The sequence below is a fragment of the Oncorhynchus kisutch genome, linkage group LG18 (genome assembly GCF_002021735.2).
Source record: "Oncorhynchus kisutch isolate 150728-3 linkage group LG18, Okis_V2, whole genome shotgun sequence".
Taxonomy (NCBI): Eukaryota; Metazoa; Chordata; class Actinopteri; order Salmoniformes; family Salmonidae; genus Oncorhynchus; species Oncorhynchus kisutch.
This window is the reverse complement of record NC_034191.2, coordinates 28,324,959-28,347,404: the sequence shown is the minus strand read 5'-3', so window position 1 is coordinate 28,347,404 and position 22,446 is coordinate 28,324,959. Positions and strand designations below refer to the sequence as shown.

The 22,446-nt window shown below is 42.4% G+C and overlaps 2 protein-coding genes across 2 annotated transcripts in view; both read right to left on the bottom strand.

Annotated features, from left to right (window-relative positions):
• Window positions 1-16,877, bottom strand: part of LOC109909125 (nucleoredoxin) — a 58,049-nt gene extending 41,172 nt beyond the window's left edge. Inside the window, exon 1 of the mRNA XM_020508068.2 lies at window positions 16,347-16,877. Within this exon, the coding sequence (XP_020363657.2) occupies window positions 16,347-16,655 (309 nt within the window). The 5' untranslated portion in view covers window positions 16,656-16,877. The remainder of the gene's footprint in view (window positions 1-16,346) is intronic.
• A 376-nt stretch (window positions 16,878-17,253) lies between these two features.
• Window positions 17,254-22,123, bottom strand: LOC109909129 (thioredoxin domain-containing protein 17). The gene is given in 4 exon segments (XM_020508079.2): window positions 17,254-17,768; window positions 18,065-18,140; window positions 21,445-21,526; window positions 21,808-22,123. Coding segments are annotated over 4 exon segments (372 nt in total). The 5' UTR covers window positions 21,953-22,123; the 3' UTR covers window positions 17,254-17,699.
• Between the last annotated feature and the right edge of the window lie 323 nt (window positions 22,124-22,446).

Sequence of the window (22,446 nt, the reverse complement as noted above, 5' to 3'; positions counted from 1 at the left end):
TTACCTAGCCGGTATTACATTAGCCTGTCATTCTTAACCATGGAATTGGCTGAATTATGTTGGTTCAAACACCAATATAAAACGTGGATTGATGGTGTTAATAACAGTTGCATCTCCAGAGACAGTAGGGCAGGATGGCAGGAACACCACTAGTCTTTTAGAGACAGTATAATGGGACATGCTGCTATGATATGTTGTAGATCTCCACTAACTAGAGAGGTATACATTATGAACATCTCTTCTCCACCTTACTGGCAAATCCCAACCCAGTGCCGCAGCACTAAAAGTTCTGTCACCACAACAAAGAGACTGGAGAATTCCCTCTCGCAGACACTCCTTCAGACTCACACTGGGAGGGTCAACTGGGGTGAAGATATGGAGACAAGGCATTAAAGACAGTTATTACTTACTGTATATGTTTAGACGCTTTCTATACATCTTCAGAACATGTTAGCTGTAGAGGGAGTGAACACCTGTCAATAGCAGAGCTGGGAGGCGATATATGATGTATGGTGGGAAATGTCTCTGACCTTGGAGGCTTCTCTCGGGGGCCAGGGTGGTTGAGGAGGGGGTGAATCTACAGGTGGGGTATAATCTCACAGACCATGGACGAGTTATAGAGTACAGCAGTTCTGTTCAAATGTTTATAAATCAATGTCATGAGATGAACCTCTTTGGCAGTTCGTCTATAGATTTTGGACAGTTTCTCAGCTTGAACTGGGCTATACTCGGTTAACATTTAGTTTCATTCCCATAAACCTTTGGTAACCCCTCCTGCTCCATTTCAACCATCCCTCTTAGTACATCTCCGCTACACCTCTTACTCACTTTCATTGCTTACACTTGACCTCAGTGCATATAGTACCTCCGCCGCTCACTGTGCTCAGTAATTACATGATAGGAGGGAACGAAAGGGTGGTGCTTGGCAGAAACACTGACATTCCTGCTCCAACTCAACAGCTTTGCCAGTCTGTTGGGAATCACATGAACAAACAGGAAGACCTTATCAAGGCTACATGAATGACTACTAAATAACATGACTCTGGACAACCATTACATTCAACAGTAAATAGGCTTTCTGCATGCGGCAGAGCAAAGGATGGGTTGTACGAAATGCACCGACTACCCGTTAAATACTTTTAAACTCACCTGCTGGTTCTGAAAGCACGAAGGTGGTCAAATGAGCAGGTGGTGAGTAACATGCTGCTGCGCCATGGAAACCAGGAGGGGTTAATATGCACTCTGTCTATGGCGGCGTCCAAAATGGCACCCTATTCCCTATCTAGTGCACTACTTATCACCAGGGCACATAGGGATCACTATAAAAGGGAAGAGGGTGCCATTTGGGACACATTCTGTCTCTGTACACTCCATCTGTCCTCCTCCCAGACTCTACAGACTGGACTTAACACCTCACCAGGCTGGGAATCCCATTACACTAATGACTCTGAATGTACACACTAAGTTGTCATTTCCTAAAGCATGTTTCAAAGAAAACATGGAGGGAAGTGGGATAACCTTTCTATTGGACAGGGATCAACTTCGGTCTTATAAAATGTCCCCTTATACCAATGACAGGTTCCATCCGGTCCAACACGGGTACGTTTCTGAGTCGCATAGATTCATCTCAACTCATCGATCTGAAGTAACTGGATAGCAAGGACCATTCATATAACGAGTCTGAGGGCCATCCATCAGTTCATTCTGCATCCAGTAACCCTCAGTCTCAATCAGGTTATCTGCTAGCTTCTACACCCCATGCGGAGAAGAGCCGAGCTAAACATGTGGCTTTCATTTGGAGCCTGTGTTAACAATGTAGTGCAGGAGAAAAGTCTCTCTCTAACCAGCTTAAGCTGATAAAGGCTTTGATGCTACATGGCCGTGGGATCGGTTCCCCCCCCAGCCCAAACAGATGCACAGCAAAAGAATCATCAAAACAACGATTAGCCCCCATCACAGAGGCACAGGGTAACCCACAGCATGGGCTCAGCCCAGCAGGGGGTCAACTCCAAACCCATCACCAGCCACCAGGCGTTCCCTTTCATGATTTCCCTGTGCTTATTCTAGACTTATATTTGGGAACTTGAATGTATGCCTTTAAAATAACTATTACCTTCAATATGTTTGGAATGTGTGTAGTGGGAGTTTTATTGAGTAACCAAGACTTCCAATAATAGATTTTACAACGGGATGTGACAGCAGTGGAAACGTACACTGCTATAATTACTAGGTTAACCTGACTGGCTACAGTATGAGGCTCTAGTCAGACTCATGCCAGTGCTGCAGCTCCACTGACCTTAGTGATCTCAGGCTGCGTACCAGTGATACTCGTCAGTATCATGGCAAGGAAACAAAACACAAACTGGATTTACTTTAGGAAATTAGCCCTGATGTTGGAAACAAACTTCATTTTGTTGTCATCCAGAGTCACATTTATTTACCAAGCTATATCACACAGCATTTTACATTCAGCTGGTTTTTAAAGGACCAAAGAGTTGTCTGCTTCGTGTTTTCATTTTTGCCATGAAAAGAATATCGTATCGTCACAGCCCTAGTACCAAATAGCACCTTATTCCATATGTAGTGCACTACTTGTGGCGGCAGGTAGCCTAGTGGTGAGAGCGTTGAGCCAGTACTGAAAGGTCGCTGGATCGAATACCCGAGCTGACAAGGTAAAAATCTGCTATTCTGCCCCTGAACAAAGCAGTTAACTCCCTGTTCCTAGGCCGTCATTGTAAATAACAAGTTCTTAACTGACTTGCCTAGTTAAATAAAAGGTTCAAATAAAATAAAAACAATTTGACCAGAACCCATAAGGTGCACTATATAGGGAATAGGGTGCTGTTTGGAATGGAGACTCAGTCTACATAACTTTCAGGCAGTCTGTCTCCTCTCACAACAGATATTGAGCACCTCCCACATCATCCTCTCTCTTGCTAGGCCATCTCTGGATGTTTCTTCCAGTGTCTCTTTTAAGCCTCTTTTCTCCTCTCTCTGCAATACCACCATTACTTATTCCTCCATATTGGTTCGCCTTGCCACCAGCTCCCATCTCTGTACTTTGGCCTGCCTGTACATTCTGCAGATTCCTTGTGATTTACATTGTTGAGAAATGACAAGACATTCTTTGCATGTACGAAGCTTACAGCTGCAGTGAGCAGACAACTCTCTGGCTTTACCGTGTGAGATTGGGTATATCTTAAAAGTCAATGTAAAATCTATTTAATTTAGCTCTGGGAATCACTTTCATAATTCTAGACTATTGAAAGCAGAAGAGAGGAGACCATAATAGCTTGCTAATGTGATATATTATTTGAACCTATAATGATATGAATCAGTATGGGGAGCATTACTATTCATAATTCATTTGTTTTCAGGACCAGCTTGCCAAGCAGTACCCTTGAATAATGGTTAGTGAGTGCTAATGTGTCCAAGTGCTCATACGACATACTAATAGAACTGCTGAATCTGTAATGAGGTCAATAAAAAGCAGATGGAATGATGTGAATGTCCTGCCAGGCAGAAGGTATCCGCATATTGCATGGAGGGCATATTGCTGTAGTAATGTGTAGGAATAAACAGACCGACACAGACTGACTGATTAACCTGGCAGCATAGACTCGATATTTGGATTACTAATCAAGAAATGGTTGGAAGAGCAATTATGTAAAATCCAAAAGGAAACATTAGATTTTGCCAGCTATCTCCAGAGACAGCAGGGAGGGGATGAAAACCAGGGTTGAATCTGATTGGATTCTGACTTCCCCCTGGCTGCTTTGACAACTGACATTGTGCAAAACTGCCTTGGGCAGTGCGCTGCCAAAGTTCTGATCTCAGTCACCACCGCCACTCAATTCACCGGCTCGACACCAAAACAGTTCATGAACTACCCACAACATTATTGAGTTTCACTGTGGGTTGTACAGAACAAGCACAAAGTCCCACAGAGATGCACTACATATACACAAAAGTATGTGGACACCCCTTCAAATTAGTGGATTCAGCTATTTCAGCCACACCCATTGCTGGCAGGTGTATAAAATCAAAACACACAGCCATTCAATCTCCATTGGCAGTAGAATGGCCTTACTAAAGAGCTCAGTGATCAGCGTGTCACTGTCATAGGATGCCACCTTTCCAACAAGTCAGTTTGTCAAATTTCTGTCCTGCAAGAGCTGCCCCAGTTAACTCGAAGTGCTGATATTGGGAATTGGAAACATCTAGGAGCACAGCTCAGCCGTGAAGTGGTAGGTCAAACAAGCGCACAGAACGGGTCCGCCGCGTGCTGAAGTGCGTAGCGTGTAAAAATCAACTGTCCTCGGTTGCAACACTCACTACAGAGTTCCTAACTGCCTCTGGAAGTAACGTCAGCACAATAGCTGTTCGTCGGAAGCTTCATGAAATTGGTTTCCATGGCCGAGCAGAAGTACAAGCCTAAAATCACCATGTGCAATGCCAAGCATTGGCTGGAGTGGTGTAAAGCTCGCCGCTATTGGACTCTGGAGCAGTGGAAACACATTCTCTGGAGTGATGAATCATGCGGAACCATCTGGCAGTCCGATGGACTAATCTGAGTTTGGCGGATGCCAGGAGAACGCTACCTGCACCAATACATAGTGCCAAATGTAAAGTTTGGTGGTGGAAGAATAATGGTCTGTGGCTGTTTTTCATGGTTCGGGCAAAGCCCCTTAGTTCCATTGAAGGGAAATCTTAACGCTACTGCATACAATGACATTCTACACGATTCTGTGCATCCAACTTTGTGGCAACAGTTTGAGGAAGGCCCTTTCCTGTTTCAGCATGAAATGCCCAAAGCGAGGTCCATGCAGAAATGGTTTGTTGAGATCAGTGTGGATGAACTTGACTGGCCTGCACAGAGCCCTGACCTCAACCCTTTGGGATGAATTGGAACGCCGACTGCGAGCCAGGCCTAATCGCCCAACATCAGTGCCCGACCTCACTAATGCTCTTGTGGCTGAATGGAAGCATGTCTCCACAGCAATGTTCCAACATCAAGTGAAAGCCCCTTCCCAGAAGAGCGGAGGCTGTTATAGCAGCAAAGGGGGGACCAACTCAATATTAATGCCCATAATTGTGGAATGAGATGTCCACATCCTTTTGCTGTAGCTAAATGTGGTTCCTTCTGCCATAACCATTCTGACAGTTAGGGGGAAACTTGACAATTTCATATTACCCCAATCAGCTCAAATTGAAAGCTCTTTAGAAAAGTCTTGACGTTCTGCCATAGAGATAGGCTGGAAAATGGCTGATTCAATATTATGGAAAGGAATCTTTCAGAAAACAATGCGTTGCCATCCAACCTCATTAGACACACACCATCTCCTGCCCTCCAACACCTCATTATCTAGTAGCTGGAGATGAGTGGCTTTCCAACAATCAAATCTGTCTTTAGAGGGGGCTAGGATCAGAATACAGCACCACAATGTAGAGAAACTAATCTAACCAAGTCGTCAGAGTCAAAAAACACTAGGGTGAACTCTGTCCAAAAAGCAGGACAGGAGCATGGGGAACCTTTTTTTTTTAAAGTGACTTTTGAGGAGGTGCTAATTGGCTGTAAGATACCTGACACGGAGATTAAATGATTTGGCCTGAAACCAAGCCTTGCTCTCCTCCCAGGAGAGATGACTGTTGGAGCCAAATTATTTGAACTGTCGCAAGGGATGTGACAGAACATTACTTCAGAGTTGTGACTGTTCCCCTTTCACTGGGGCTTACTGAGACCTCAAATGGAACCTTACCCACATCAGTCCCCCTTTTAGGTAACAGAGACTTGCAGTACAGTAGGGTAAAGAAAAACATCTGCTTGGAAAGTCAATGGTGATTTGAAAATCTAGACCAAAAAATTAAAATCTATAATTCAAGAGAGGATTTATTGAAAACGTTGTACGTTTCCAGCCACAATAAGGATCATCTCCTTGAGATTCCTGCTCTCTCTCCCTCCTCACCACATATTCTCTCCCTCAGCACCACCCTCTCTGCACTCTTACAGAGAGGTGGATTGGATACAACTCCGTCCTCTTTGTCACAAAGCTTTTTAAGATTACAGCAGTGCAGAGCAGTCAGTCTCTTAGGCTCCCACAGTCACACTACCAGTCCAGTCCTCATATTATTCCTCTCCTGCTCAGTGCCTTCCTACAGTATCTGCACTGTAGTTATACATAGATTACAGATTGATTGTACTGGCAATGTAATATTATAATGTACCCTGTAATGGTATTTGGGTTCTCACAGCAGAATAATACAAAAATAAAAAATAAATACTCCCACCACTTGCTCCCAACAACTCAATAGTAGACAAGACAGCAGGGCTAGAGCCAATGTGTCAGTCTGCCAGGCTCAAGCTGAGACAGTGGGCCTGTTTGCATAGTAAGCCTCTTTCAGACAGGAGCCAGAGCTGCAGAATAGTCACATGACCAGGATTCACACCCTTCTCATTCAACGGTCTGCCATCCATCTCCTATTAGGCTGGTGAGACAATAGCACAGGGAGAGAGGATATTTGAGGGGAATGTTTCAGTGTAGAGACTAAGGACTTCTTGCATTGTATACAAAACGGTCATTGAAAAATCAACTGTTATTACACAGAAAATGTAAACAACAACTGTGAGAGCTGTGCATGTGTAATAAAATGTGGAGGCTTAACTCAATTGACCTTCCTTCCAGATAAACATTCCTCCGTACATCAGTCCACTTCTCTGACCACTACACCATGTATTCACTGATCACCATGGTTTCCTATGCCTCCTCTGGAGAAATGTGATCAGAAGGTATGATGAGAGGGAAACTGTAACTGGGGAATGAAACAAAAACCTTGCAATCTAGGAGAGAAAACAAAAGGAAACCGAAAGACATGAGCTCTGTTCCGGATGGCAGACTGCCTCTGGGGGGCGGGGGTTGCTACAGGGTTATTATGCTGGAAATGAATGCAGAACTGGGGTGTGGGGGGAAATTACAGACTAGAGGACTGTGTGACTGTTTTGACTGGAGGGGGGGGGTCCTAAGACCTGGGGAAATCTCACACCACGTTCGCTAAGCAAATATGGACATGGCAGCATCGCAAGGAAAACAGCAGTTGAGGGTAGGATCATCAAGACAGAATAACAACAATGTTTATTTCCATGGAAAATAAACGAAGTCATTCTTAATTAATATCTAGTCAGTGTCTCTGGTATTTCATTTCCTGTATTTAGTGCATTTGAAGAAACGAAATGAGGAAAGTGGGCATTCTTGGAGAGGCTAGTATGTGCTAATTGAGGTTGGTTTGGAATAATGTATATAAGCTGGAGAATCATCAGTTGTTCTCATTGCAGTGTTACTGTAGACAATGTGGTGAAGACATGGCCATGCTAGTACTCTACTGTGGAAACTTCTGGTCGAAAACCACAAACAGAGAGCCTGTATCAATGGGTCAGCTGCAGAATAGTGGGGGAAAAGCCATAGGCCCAATCCCAGTGTATCTTTTCAGTAGTTCACAGACCAAGGTCACAGCCTCAGCGTCTTTGTGTGTTTACATTTACAGGCAGATAACGGATGTAGAAACAGATCAGGTTGCTTAGAGGACACACAGAAATTCTGGTTGTAGTCTACAAGTCAGCCACACTGTTTTCACCAGTTTTCAGAGGGTAACTTAAACTCCCCTTTAACATCAACCTATTGTCACCTCTCACAAACACCAGTCTCAACGTCAACAGTGAAGACGCGACTCCGGAATGCTGGCCTTCTAGGCAGAGTTCCTCTGTCCAGTGCCTGTGTTCTTTTGCCCATCTTAATCCTTTCTTTTTATTGGCCAATCTGAGATATGGCTTTTTCTTCACAACTCTGCCTAGAAGGTCAGCATCCCGGAGACACCTCTTCACTGTTGACGTTGAGACTGGTGTTTTGCGGGTACTATTTATTGAAGCTGCCAGTTGAGGACTTGTGAGGCGCCTGTTTTTCAAACTAGACACTAATGTATTTGTCTTCTTGCTCAATTGTGCACCGGGGCCTCCAACGCTTTCTATTCTGGTCTGAGCTAGTTTGCACTGTTCTGTGAAGGGAGTAGTATACAGTGTTGTACGAGATCTTCAGTTTCTTGGCAATTTCTTGCTTTCTATAGCCTTAATTTCTCAGAATAGGAATAGACTGATGAGTTTCAGAAGAAAGATTTTGAGCCTGTAATCAAACCCACAAATGCTGATGCTCCAGATACTCAACTAGTCTAAAGAATGCTACTTTTATTGCTTCTTTAATTAGCACAACAGTTTTCAGCTGTGCTAACAATTGCAAAAGGGTATTCTAATGATCAATTAGCTCTTTAAAATTATAAACTTGGATTAGCTAACACAACGTGTCATTGGAACACAGGAGTGATGGTTGCTGATAATGGGCCTCTGTACACCTATGTAGATATTCCATATATATATATATTTTTTTATTTTTTTATCTGCCATTTTCCAGCTACAATAGTCATTTACAACATTAACAATGTCTACACTGTATTTCTGGTCAATTTGATGTTCTTTTAATGGACAAGAAAAATGTGCTTTTCTTTCAAAAACAAGGACCCCAAACTAAGTGACCCCAAACTTTTGAGCGGTAGTGTATATTATTTACATTACAGGACCACACGCTCAGTCACACAGCTACTGTCTCAAATGACACCCCTATTCCCTATGTAGTGCATTACTTTTAACCCTATGGCCCCTGGTCAAAAGAAGTGCACCATGTAGGAAATAGGGTGCCATTTGGGACTGACCCTATTACGGAGGTTGAGTCATTGGCTGACTAGTGCTCTTCCATGCCGTCCCCAGGAGGGGTGCGTAACTTGAGTGGTTTGAGTCACTGACGTGATCTTCCTGTCCGGTTTTGCACCCCCTCGGGCTCATGTGGAGGAGGAGATCTTTGTGGGCTATTTATTTTTATTTTACCTTTATTTAACTAGGCAAGTCAGATAAGAACAAATTCTTATTTTCAATGACTGCCTAGGAACAGTGGGTTAACTGCCTGTTCAGGGGCAGAACGACAGATTTGTACCTTGTCAGCTTGGGGATTTGAACTTGCAACATTCTGGTTACTAGCCCAACACTCTAACCACTAGGCTACCCTGCCGCCCCTATACTCAGCCTTGTCTCAGGGTAGTAAGTTGGTGGTCTGTTGACATCCCTCTAGTAGTGGTATGGGGGCTTTGTTTTGGAAAAGTGGGTAGGGTTATATCCTGCCTGGTTGGCCCTGTCCGGGGGGTATCGTCGGACAGGGCCACAGTGTCCCCCAACCCATCCCACCTTGTCTCAGGCTCCAGTATCTATGCTGCAATAGTCTATTATGTGCTGGGGGGCTAGGATCAGCCTGTTATATCTGGTGTAATTCTCTGGTGTCTTGTGTGAATTTAAGTATGCTCCCCCTCTCTCCCTCCCCTCCTGGAGGACATGAGCCCCATGACCATGCCTCAGGACAACCTGGCCTGATGACTCCTGGCTGTCCCCATTCCACCTGGTCGTGGTGCTGCTCCAGTTTCAACTGTTCTGCCTGTGGCTAAGGAACCCTGACCTGTTCACCAGATGAGCTACCTTGTCCCGGAACTGCTGTTTTTGACTCGCTCTCTCCCACACTTGCGGTCTCAACGTCAATGCTTGGCTATGAAAAGCCAACTGACATTTACACCTGAGGTACTGACCTGTTGCACCCTCTGCAACCACTGGGATTATTATTTGACCCTGCTGGTCATCTATGAACGTTTGAACATCTTGAAGAACAATCTAGCCTTCATGGCCATGCACTCTTAAAATCATCACCCGGCACAGCCCGAAAAGGACTGGCCATCCCTCAGAGCCTGGTTCCTCTCTAGGTTCTTGCCTTTCTATGGAGTTTTTCCTAGCCACCGTGCTTCTACATCTGCATTGCTTGCTGTTTGGCGTTTCAGGCTGGGTTTCTGTACAGCACTTTGTGACATCTGCTGATGTAAAATGGGCTTTATAAATACATTTGATTGGCTGGTGCTGTGGTGAGAGAGAAGCGTGCCTGCATCTCTCACAGAACTAGAATGAGATTCACTTTCTATTATCTCTGATAGCCATGAGGCTGCAACCATCTCTCCAGCATTGTAATTCATCATTTATTTCCTGATAGAATCATAGCTGCGGGAAGGACGCTGCAGCACCCCTGATAAATATAAATACATTTTCCAAAGTTAAAGAAGTACTGCTATCTTTTCAGAAAGAAATGTAATGAATTCAGAATACTACACCAGGAATATAAGCCTATCATTTACCCAAAGAGGATCAATAGTTTCTTTTTTTATTGCCTAGATGTGGATTGTTTGTAGCAGTCCTGAATGTGTGGCAAATCTGTCAGTGAACAGCATGCAGCCAAAACAGGTCTTTCGCAATATCTCAAATACAATCAGGGGGAAACACAGGTTGGAAAGCAAATGGCTCCTGCTGAACAGAGAAGTCTAATCTGTCTGTAGAAGCTTCCAAAATATTCTATCAACTTCCAAATAGGCCTATTGAGTGAACAGCATTGTTTTACAAAGTAAAACGAGAGAGGCTTTTGGCATGAGCACACAGGCCATCTCCGGTGCGTGAGACGATCATCATTGAGTGAGTTAGAGAAACTGGAAAACTTTTCTAGAACTAGAATTTCCTCCTCAGATTGTAAAACATTTGTCTCCACACACCTAGGCCTTAAACTATTGAAGGATTCAAGACAAAGTCGTTTTTAATGATCTCAGATTCTGCTTATCAGTAGCCGGTCATTTCGATCATTTGTGCGGTATTAGAAAAAGATTATGCTAAGGTCTCCAGTCATGTAAAATTACAGAAAATTGCATGAAATGAGTTTATAGAAAGGCCTAATCTTTCTCGGACCGTAGGCTATAAAAATATATCCCATGTGTGCAACTCCTGCAAGCACCTCTACGATGACATGTATGCAACTCCTGCAAGCACCTCTACGATGACATGTATGCAACTCCTGCAAGCACCTCTACGATGACATGTATGCAATGCTTTATTAGAAAGTTGTTTCCCCCCCCCCCATACGTTCATCTGGTATCTCAGAGCCCCATCGGTTACCACCCTTTCACGCTCCCTTTTTGTTCAGGCACCTCCCGATTTACAAATTAAGCACTTGGGGTCACCCCACTGCATAGTTAGCCTTGATCATTTATGTATGCAATCTTATCATGGTGGTCTTACTTACCATCTCTTCAGGAGAGGGTTATCTAGCCAAGTCTTTCATCCTGACTGATGGGAATAACTTTAAACTATGTCCTCTCAGCATGAGCCATACGGTTTATCAAAAGGGTTTACCCTGTGTGTAATAAGGCTCAGTGTTTGTTCACCTAGTTATCCACTTATCAGCAGCAGTATATCAGCCCAAACTATTTCACACACACATGTGAAATTGACAGGTGAGAGAGCATCTACACAGGTCAACCCCAACCAAATGTGACGTTTACAGATAAGGAATTGCACATTATCACCTGCAGACAAGAGGGCATGCAGCGGGCTTTTTCCAGCTGCTCCTGCTGGAATCAAAGGAGCGCAGCAGGCACAAGGAGGCGCAGGGCTGAGATATGTGATGAGCAGGACGCGGTGCAGTTTTCATCAGATCAGTGACACCCTGATGACAGGCACCCTTAGCCCCTCTCTGAAGCACCTAGCAGCTGTGGCTCTAGTCCTCATGAAGCTGGCTCCGACCCAGTGGAGCACGACACTGCAGTGGGCCAGACTCCTTATGTGACTCTTCAAAACGAAAACCTGCCTAATAGTCACAAACCTAATGCCCCCAAGGTCCTTTCAAAACACTAAATCTCCTCACTTGTAAAAGACGTAAGACGATGTCTTCAGTATGTCATCTCGTCTCTGCATAGTTAGATAAAAAACATTCCCAGCGATGTGAGCAACAGAATAGACTACATAGGACAAGAGAAAGCAAGTGCAGTGTAGGGAATGAGAAGGGAGGGGAAACTACTGTATGAGGGGTGGACGGAGGGAGGGAGGGGAAACTACTGTATGAGGGGTGGACGGAGGGAGGGAGAGGGGGGCCTGGTGGGTGATGGGGCTCTGAAAGCGGCGATGGAGAGAGATTGCTGGCTGTGCCAGGAGATGAGCCCTGTGTCGATCAACAGAGCTGCCTCTCTCGCCTCCCCTGCCTACAGCCAGAGCCCAGCCAGGCCTGAGAAGAGGGGGGGGAAAGAGGGCCACTTACTACCCACAATGTAGCCCTCCACCAGGTCAACATCATACACCAATTAGGTATCGCTCTCCCTCCCCCTCTTTCACACACACACACTCTCTCTCTCTCTCTCTTACTGGTTGCTATGATCACACTCGCATACAGACAAGATCTGGACTCAAATGTGTTTCTTCTAAACAGACATGTTGATTTAGAATAGAGCATTACCTTGTCTTACTTCCCTCCCATTTACTGGAAACGGGTTCTGATCGCAATATAGGCACAGATGCCGCCTTTGGACAACTGTGTATGATAACAAGCACTGATAAGTCATATTGGTGAGGTTGTCACCTTATTTTTTTAAATCAACTAAAAGTCATGTTAATATAAAATGTGAAGAATGAGTGGAAAATAAACAGCATATAAATGGTAATAAATAATTAGCCAGCTCATGTAGACGCAGCTGATATATATATACAGATGATATCTCCTCTGAAGCAAAGCTTCCCTTATCAGGTGCCAGGAGCTTCATATACCCGTCCTGGTGATAAGGCCACATCTGTGCAGCAGACAAAGGCTGAGACTACATAGCCAACCCACAAGGCTACAACGCCATCTAATGCATTATAAAGCCTGGCTACAGGAGCAGAAATCACATTCACGTCAATGCACACACAGATGCCAAAAGAATCATTCTGAAGGGGGGAAATATATAGGCCACATGAAACCTTAAGTAAACACTAAACATGTACTTGCCTTAGGACATGTCAGAAGGCTAGGGTAGTGTGACCTACATCTGACTGCTCAATGAAACAGCAACTCTTCAGTATACAAAACAGAGCAGGCCAGAGGTTAGTTAAACCCCTAACAGACACACTCCTTCAGGCCCCTGCTGTACTGAAGGTCACAATTACTCTGCAATTAATACTGGTGGCACTGTCCGAGTTAAATGCAAAGTTGTACACAACTCTCAGGTAGCCTTAGCCAAGTCATGGCCGCACTCGAAATATGAACAATGGCAATGTTAATGCTGCAGAATATTTTCCACCAGCAGCATTCAGAACACAATAAGGCTGCAATGTGGCTATACGCTCCTCCCAGACTGGCCCAAAACAACTCCCATCCCTCCCGCCCTCAAATCAAATGCCTCCATCATTCCCCTCCTTCACGCCTGGACTGCATAATGAAGTGAAACACAAACAATCTGCAGCACATTAAAAAGGGCCTTGATTGAATCAAAATAAGCTGCACCTATTAAAAGTGAGGGTTAGGGTTCTACAGGAAAAGACTGCACTAAGAAAATTCACAAATAGTTCATAAAATATGCAGCACGCTATTTGATGAACATGGGGAAGGGTTGGATGGTGTGGAGCCAAGAGGCCAAGGCTCATTTAAAAAGGTCCCGTATACCCTTACAGTTGAAAGATAATCATCCTAAATGTCTCCATTTCATTGAAGAGGTGGTCAAATGTTGATGTAGTAATTACTTGCTGGTATGTAGGTAAACTGGGTAGGCCTAGATCAGGTAAATACATTTAAAAAACATCCACTAAAATGGCACATTGTACAAAATATCATTCCACTGGCCGATAGTAGTGCATGCAGAACTATTCTTACAGATATCTTCTGCAAATCCTTTTTACTAGCCTAGTGTGGCAATGTAATAAGACACGGAAGAGCTCTCATATATATATATATAAATATATAAATATAATTGTGTACATTATCATGGTCTCTAGGCCCCATCTTCAAATAATATTTTTGCAGTAATCTCCTTGCGAATGATTTTGCCGAAGATTGTATCACCGCCGGGATGGGCAACCTGAGCTTTTACCATATATATATTGTTAATACAGAGAGAATATTTCCAAATAAAAGAGTTGCCCTGGCAACTTAGGACAAGGAAATGATCACCATCCAACTAAAAGCCAGCCTCCTTTATCACCATATTCTGCTCCCATTATTTTAAAGAGATAGAAACAGTATGGTATGATTTCCTGGTTTGTTTTCTTCACTGTGAAATTGTATTTTATACCTATCCTGTGGGGCCTAGAGACCATGATAATGTCTTCACCAGCCATTACTGGATTTAATGTCCTGTACTGCCAACAGGGTAGCAGCAGCAGGGCACTGAGAACGGCGCAGGTCTGTTCTCTGCAGACAATTAGATTTATATTCACACTAACTCGGCTCTCTCCCTCTACCCTCCTCTCCCTAACGATTGCAATGTACACAATGATATTCTTTATAGCATATAGATTATGTGCATGCAGCTGCAAGCCGAGACACATCGGCTAGCCGAGACAGTCTGTGGGATTAATTGTAATTTGTTATTAAGGATCATCATTTGTTTTTAATACAGACATGCTGACGTATGTAGGAAACTGGAGGTGAGGAGGACCCAAAATGGATCCTGATGTGGGTGAACCTGCAGCATGATGCAGGTATCATCTAGGTATACTTTATTTCTAATCCTGAAACCCTTGCCTTACCATAAATGTACATTATACAAAACTCTGACATCAGCCTAAACATTTAAAAAGGCTTTCACAACATGCTATTTGTACGTTTATTGAATTCATGTCCAGAAAATAAATACAGACATGAAGATATTGTAGTAATCATATTTACGATATAGGCCTAGATTAATTATATGGGACAGTAACTGTAATAATTTGTCAAATTGCACACACGGAAGAGGGTGGCAGGTAGCCTAGTGGTTAGAACATTGGGCCAGTAACCGAAAGGTTGCTATATCGAATCACCGAGCTGACAAGGTAAAAATCTGTCATTCTGCCCCTGAACAAGGCAGTTATCCCACTGTTCCTAGACCGTCATTGTAAATAAGAATGTGTTCTTAACTGATTTGGCTAGTTAAATAAAAGGTATAAATATATATTATAAAAAAACATCAGAATAATTGTGATACATTAAGGACATTTTATTCGATGTGTGCAAGGTAAAATAATGAATAAATAAATGGACAGTGTACATAGAAAAAGATTTGGCAATTTTCTGTGAAAGGTTATTATGATTAAGCTCATAATCTTTCTTAACATCCATAGGCTAAGCATCTATTTTGAAACCATTACATTAAACCCATATGAAAGAGATGGACAGATAATGCAAATAAAATTAATTTGTGTCACCTACAGGTTTATTTATAGGAAATTTGATTAAACCTTCTCCTTTTTCAAACGTATGGGTGTTTTCCAATAGCTGTGTAATGTGTAGGCCTATTGTGAGATGTTGACTTCTGTATCCTAAATAATGGCCCTGCAATTAAATAACTAATTGAACAACAGCCTAACAGCTAAAGACTAGGTAATTGTATCGAGTCTCACATATTTCACGAACACTTGCTGAAAATTGTTATTGTAAAAATACAAAGAGAAAAAGGTATAATGTGTTTTTGATCATCGATCATTTCACCTTGGCTATAATAAACCATAGATATTAGGTATCCATATATAGAACAAACAATTAAAACAAACTTTTGAACTATATTTATATAGCATGGTCACTATTTCTAATTGCTATAGGCCTACAATAAGTCCAGTTTTGGTCAATATCTTGACAATATTTTTGGGTCAATTGTCCTGCCCCAAAACAATGTAATTTGTTACTTGAGTGTTTCAATTAAAAAGGATTCTACAAATGCAACTATGAATAACACAATTTAACATTAGCATTTATTCCCACTACCGGTGTGTGTGTGTCATTCTCTTATTTCAATATGGATATATAGGCTGTAGATAACCTGTGACACATGCCACTGGGGTGCACAATAGATAGGCTATATATTATATCCAATACAAACAATGGAACCTGGAATAAATACATTGGACCTTCTGTAAACCATATTATGTATACATGAGAGACAAACGAATCTACCTACTGAAAAATAGGTCAGCTGGCAACATTAGAAACAAAATATGTTAGACCCTGTATCAACTTTTGGTTCCACCGTCAATTATGTCCAATGACCCAAATAAATGCATATACCTGTGCACTGTAAGGTAGGCCTATGTAATTGGGCGAGGTGTTTAATTAAGTAAGGGTTTATTGGCCAAATGGCCAGGGTAGGCTAAATATATTTCTGTCACATATGTTTTTTTATATCGTGACTCAATTCCAGATTCACATTTGAATTAATTGGTCACTTCTTACCTTTTTGTGTCTATCTTTGAAAGGCAATGCCGGCCATTGCATCTCCTGTAAAAAGTCTTGCCAATGTTTCTGGTCCTGATCAGATGAGACGAAGACGATTTCCAATGTGTCTTTATGTTCAGATGATTTTTTGAACTTGCTATAAAACTCACACAGACTGGCGTTGAACTGCTTACAGGGGCCGTTTAAACTGCAGCCGAAGTAGAGCCCGACCAGGGACAGCTTGCTGCCCAGCGCCTGTACATCCACCTCGGCTGTCTCGCTGTTGACGAGCCGCTCCCCGAGTAGATTCACCAGAAACTCTGACATCTCTGCTCGAGTCCTTGAAACAGACCCTAATATATTCCGTTCTCTTACCAAGACTGCAGAAAATGAAAACTGAAAGGCTCAGTAAAAACAAACACGCCCTCGTCCTCCAATTTAGCTTCCTTGGAGAGCCCCAATTCGTGGTATAGCCTATGCTCAAATGTGTGCACGACGACAGATACCCTTTTCCGCTTCTCAGCTCAGCTGCTCCAATGTGTGGTGTGCAGGAATGCGCTCCACTTATACTCCTCTTATTGTGGTTGCGCTCATCACTTCAAAGCAAGCAACTCTTTCATGATACCTAGTTATAAAATGGCGATGTTGAGTCAATATGATATTTTTGATGTATGTAATATAAAACATTTAGACCACCTTTGTTTGGTCTGGTATTTAATAACACTACTTGATCAAGTTCACTATTCAATAACTGATTGTTGTCAGCATTGAGCATGTTTAGGCCTACATGGTAGACACATGACATGTTTAGGCCTATGTGTACATTAAACCCATATGACAGCACTAGGGATAGGTTACTTTTTTCTTCTTCATGAGCCTATACGGAGCTTACTTTTTTTTCTCGGTTTACAAAGACATATCAAATGTGCCAATTATATGATCTAATTTGTAATTTCGCATAAAAAGTTAGAATTTATATTTCTATCATTTCTGATTTTTTAAATGTTTTATTATAAGACATATTAGGCCTAATATATTTAGACAGGCTGAGGGAGCCACCTAGCTTCTCAGAAAGTGAACTGCACCATAGACAAACTTCTTTTAAAATTAAACATCAAGTTCGAAAAGCAGTCAGCTAGCTCTACCGAGGCCTCTGGTTATGTTATAGTTGCTTTTTATTTCCATGTAAGAATAGCAACACATTCACTGATTGACACTGACTCGCAGGGAGAGGAGTGTGTATTTGAATTCCAATGAAACAATCAATTCAATCAAGTGTAGTGAAAATGTGATTGGGCTGGGACTGGATCTCAGGAGAGGGGGAAATGGAAGATGACCAAGTGCAGGGCAAGTGTGGTCCTCTGTAGCCCTCTAGTCCTCAGTGAACATCATCCTCACCAGGTCAGCTTTGAAGCACTCCTCCTCAACCAGCTTCTGAGGCTGAATTAGATGGAAGAAAAGAAACAGAACTTAGCATGTTTTGGTAACCCTTTCCCTGAAGGTATATTTCATTAAGAATTTATAAAAAGTTTATAAATGGTTAATAACAACCTCACTAATGTGTTAACACGAATGTGTTTTTATTTTATACAGATTGACTATCTATAAAATAATAATAATAAACGCTTTTGGGACCCATTGAGTGTTACCACAAAATCCAAAAGAAAAAGCCACACTTTTAAAATGGATTACAGATATTCTCCTTCTTTGTCATCTTGCCATGCACTTATGCTCACCGTGCCATATCGGATCAGAGTGGGAACTCCACTGAGCTTCAGAGTCTTCTTGAATTCATTATTGGGATCCTTCCAACTGGTCGAAGATAAAAAGGTACAGTGGGGAGAACAAGTATTTGATACACTGATGATTTTGTAAGTTTTCCTACTTACAAAGCATGTCGAGGTCTGTACTTTTTATCATAGGTACACTTCAACTGTGAGAGACGGAATCTAAAACTAAAATCCAGAAAATCACATTGTATGATTTTTAAGTAATTCATTTGCATTTTATTGCATGACATAAGTATTTGATCACCTACCAACCAGTAAGAATTCCGGCTCTCACAGACCTGTTAGTTTCTCTTTAAGAAGCCATCCTGTTCTCCACTCATTACCTGTATTAACTGCACCTGTTTGAACTCGTTACTTGTATAAAAGACACCTGTCCACACACTCAATCAAACAGACTCCAACCTCTCCACAATGGCCAAGACCAGAGAGATGTGTAAGGACATCAGGGATACATTTGTAGACCTGCACAAGGCTGGGATGGGCTACAGGACAATAGGCAAGCAGCTTAGTGAGAAGGCAACAACTGTTGGTGCAATTATTAGAAAATGGAAGAAGTTCAAGATGACGGTGAATCACCCTCGGTCTGGGGCGCCATGCAAGATCTCACCTCGTGGGGCATCAATGATCATGAGGAAGGTGAGGTATCAGGCCAGAACTACACGGCAGGACCTGGTCAATGACCTGAAGAGAGCTGGGACCAGTCTCAAGAAAACCATTAGTAACACACTAAGCCGTCATGGATTAAAATCCTGCAGCGCACGCAAGGTCCCCCTGCTCAAGCCAGCGCATGTCCAGGCCCGTCTGAAGTTTGCCAATGACCATCTGGATGATCCAGTGGAGGAATGGGAGAAGGTCATGTGGTCTGATGAGACAAAAATAGGTTTTTGGTCTAAACTCCACTCGCTGTGTTTGGAGGAAGAAGGATGAGTACAACCCCAAGAACACCATCCCAACCGTGAAGCATGGAGGTGGAAACATCATTCTTTGGGGATGCTTTTCTGCAAAGGGGACAGGACGACTGCACCGTATTGAGGGGAGGATGGATGGGGCCATGTATCGTGAGATCTTGGCCAACAACCTCCTTCCCTCAGTAAGAGCATTGAAGATGGGTCGTGGCTGGGTCTTCCAGCATGACAACGACCCGAAACACACAGCCAGGGCAACTAAGGAGTGGCTCCGTAAGAAGCATCAAGGTCCTGGAGTGGCCTAGCAATTCTCCAGACCTGAACCCAATAGAAAATCTTGAGGGGGCTTAAAGTCCGTATTGCCCAGCGACAGCCCCGAAACCTGAAGAATCTGGAGAAGGTCTGTATGGAGGAGTGGGTCAAAATCCCTGCTGCTGTGCGTGCAAACCTGGTCAAGAACTATAGGAAACGTATGATCTCTGTAATTGCAAACAAAGGTTTCTGTACCAAATATTAAGTTCTGCTTTTCTGATGTATCAAATACTTATGTCATGCAATAAAATGCAATTTAATTAATTACAAATCATACGTGATTTTCTGGATTTGTTTTAGATTCCGTCTCAGTTGAAGTGTACCTTTGATAAATGACAGACCTCTACATGCTTTAAGTAGGAAACACTGCCAATTTTGCAGGTTATCAAATACTTGTTCTCCCCACTGTATATTAAGCTAAATCCAAAAGTCAGACATTTAGGTCAAATGTATAATTTTGTGCATTGTGTTTATATATATATATACACACTGAACAAAAATATAAATGCAACATGCAATAATTTAAAAGATTTAACTGAGTTCATAAAAGGAAATTCATTAGGCCCTAATCTATGGATTTCACATAACTGGGAATACAGATATACATCTGTTGGTTACAAGATACCTTGAAAGGTAGGGACGTGGATCAGAAAACCAGTCAGTATCTGGTGTGACCAATTTGCCTCATGCAGCGTGACTAATTCCTTTGCATAGAGTTGATCAGGCTGATTGTGGAATGTTGTCCCACTCCTCTTCAAGGCCTGTGTGAAGTTGCTGGATATTGGAACAGGCTGTTGTACACCTATCCAGAGCATCCCAGACATGCATGACATTTGGGTAATTATTCCACCACTGCATGTCTGGTGAGTATTCAGGACATGGAATAAATGGGAAATTTCCAGCTTCCAGGAATTGTGTCCAGATCCTTGCGACATGGGGCCGTCAATTATAATGCTGAAACATGAGGTGATGGCAGCGGATGAATGGGCCTCAGGATCTCATCACGGTATCTCTGTGCATTCCATTTGCCATCGATAAAATTTAAATGTGTTGTCCTTAACTTATGCCTGCTCATACCATAACCCCACCACCACCATGGGGCACTCTGTTCACAATGGCGACATCAGCTAACCGCTCACACAATGCTATACACATCTGTGGTTGAGGCCAGTTGGAAGTACTGCCAAATTCTCTAAAATGACATTGGAGGCTTATGGTTCAGAAATTAACATTAAATTACCCGTCAACAGCTCTAGTGAACATTCCTACAGTCAGCATGCCAATTGTGCACTCCCTCACAACTTGAGACATTTGTGGCATTGTGTTGTGACAAAACTGCACATTTTAGAGCGGCCTTTTGTCCCCAGCACAAGTTGCACCTGTGTAATGATCATTAATTTAATCAGCTTCTTGATATGCCACACCTGCCAGGTGGATGGATTATCTTGACAAAGGATAAAATGCTCATCAACAGGGATGTAAACAAATTTGTGCACAACATTTCTGGGACCTTTTATTTCAGCTCATGAAACCAACACGTTACATATTGCGTTTATATTGTTCAGTGTATTTTGCTCATTTCAAATATGCTGTCCAGGAGAGACACCAATTCATGATGTTACAACTTCTACAATGTATTTAAGCTTTTCAAAACTTCTAGCTGCATTTGAGGGTGTAATGGTTTTCGTTAGTGAAAGAAGGAGTAGCCCAAAGCGCAGAGTGGTAAGTGTTCATGTTGTAAATTTAATCAAAACGGAACACTAAAAAAATAACGAGCCATACCGAGTACGAAACAGTTCTGTCAGCTGATACACACACAAAAATAAAAAAATAAACTACCCACAACTCAAGGGCGAAACCAGGCTGCCTAAGTATGGTTCTCAATCAGAGACAACGATTGACAGCTGCCTCTGATTGGGAACCATACCAAACACATAGAATACCCACCCACATCACACCCTGACCAAACTAAAAATAGAAACATACAAAGCAATCTACGGTCAGAGGGTAAGAAGAATACTTATTTTCTATTGCCTGTGGATTGCACAACACTATCATTCTGCTATCATCACCAGTGAATATGAAGAAAAAGTTGAGTAGCCTACATACTATGGCCTCTCTCCAACCTGACAGTAGAAGAAGACTGAGCCCTCAGGAAGGTGGGACATCTCTCCTCTAACAACTGGCTCAGCTGGAGGGGAAGAAAGATGGCAAATGTGTGAGGCTTTGATTTATGCACACCATAAATTACACAATAGTACAGTACAATATATAATAAAAATACAGAAAATATTGCACAAAACAAGCACCCCCTGTAAACACTTTACAGAGATTAGTTGGCTTGGCTACCATGAATTGCCAACCATAATGTAGCAGAGACTGACACACTATGACAGACAGCTGGGAAAGAAAGCCAACTGCTATACATGACAGGTACACCAATGTATAGCCATAAAACAATACTTATGTTACCTTTCACACAATCTGGACACCAGCTCAACCCTTGAGCGTCTTTATCACCAGAGAAATATGCAAATATGTCCTTTCCTTTCCTCTCAGACACTGCTTTGCTAAATTAATCATAACCATGGACCTTTACTTCTTCGTAATGAGACATGAAATAGAATAAGAAGCAGTATTATCAATTATCGTAGGCTAGGCAAGCAGGTATGAAGCATTTCATGCAATAACAAATATGACATGGACTCTTCGCCCTATGATCGCTTCTAAAATACTACAAGCAGAGTGTAAGAGGTAAAGAGAGAGGCTCAACTCGGAGGGAAATCTGCCTCCGTCCATCAGGTGGCATTTTTGCCCACCAAGTGAGGAGTTTTTGTATGGATGTCAATGAGAGTGTCGAATTTGGTTAATGGCTTATTTGCTACGTGATGTTTAGTTGATTTAATATACGTTTCGTAATTCTTAGGTTGTTACGAGTGCACTTATATAAGTAGGACACGTGACACCCACGCAACTTTTTTATATTTTTTTAATAATTTATATCGGAGTTGTCTCTATAGCTATGCATATTCATGATATGAGGCTAGTAGCATAGCAGCTCTCCATTGAATACAGACGATTAACGTCAACAACCCTCATCGAATATTCAAA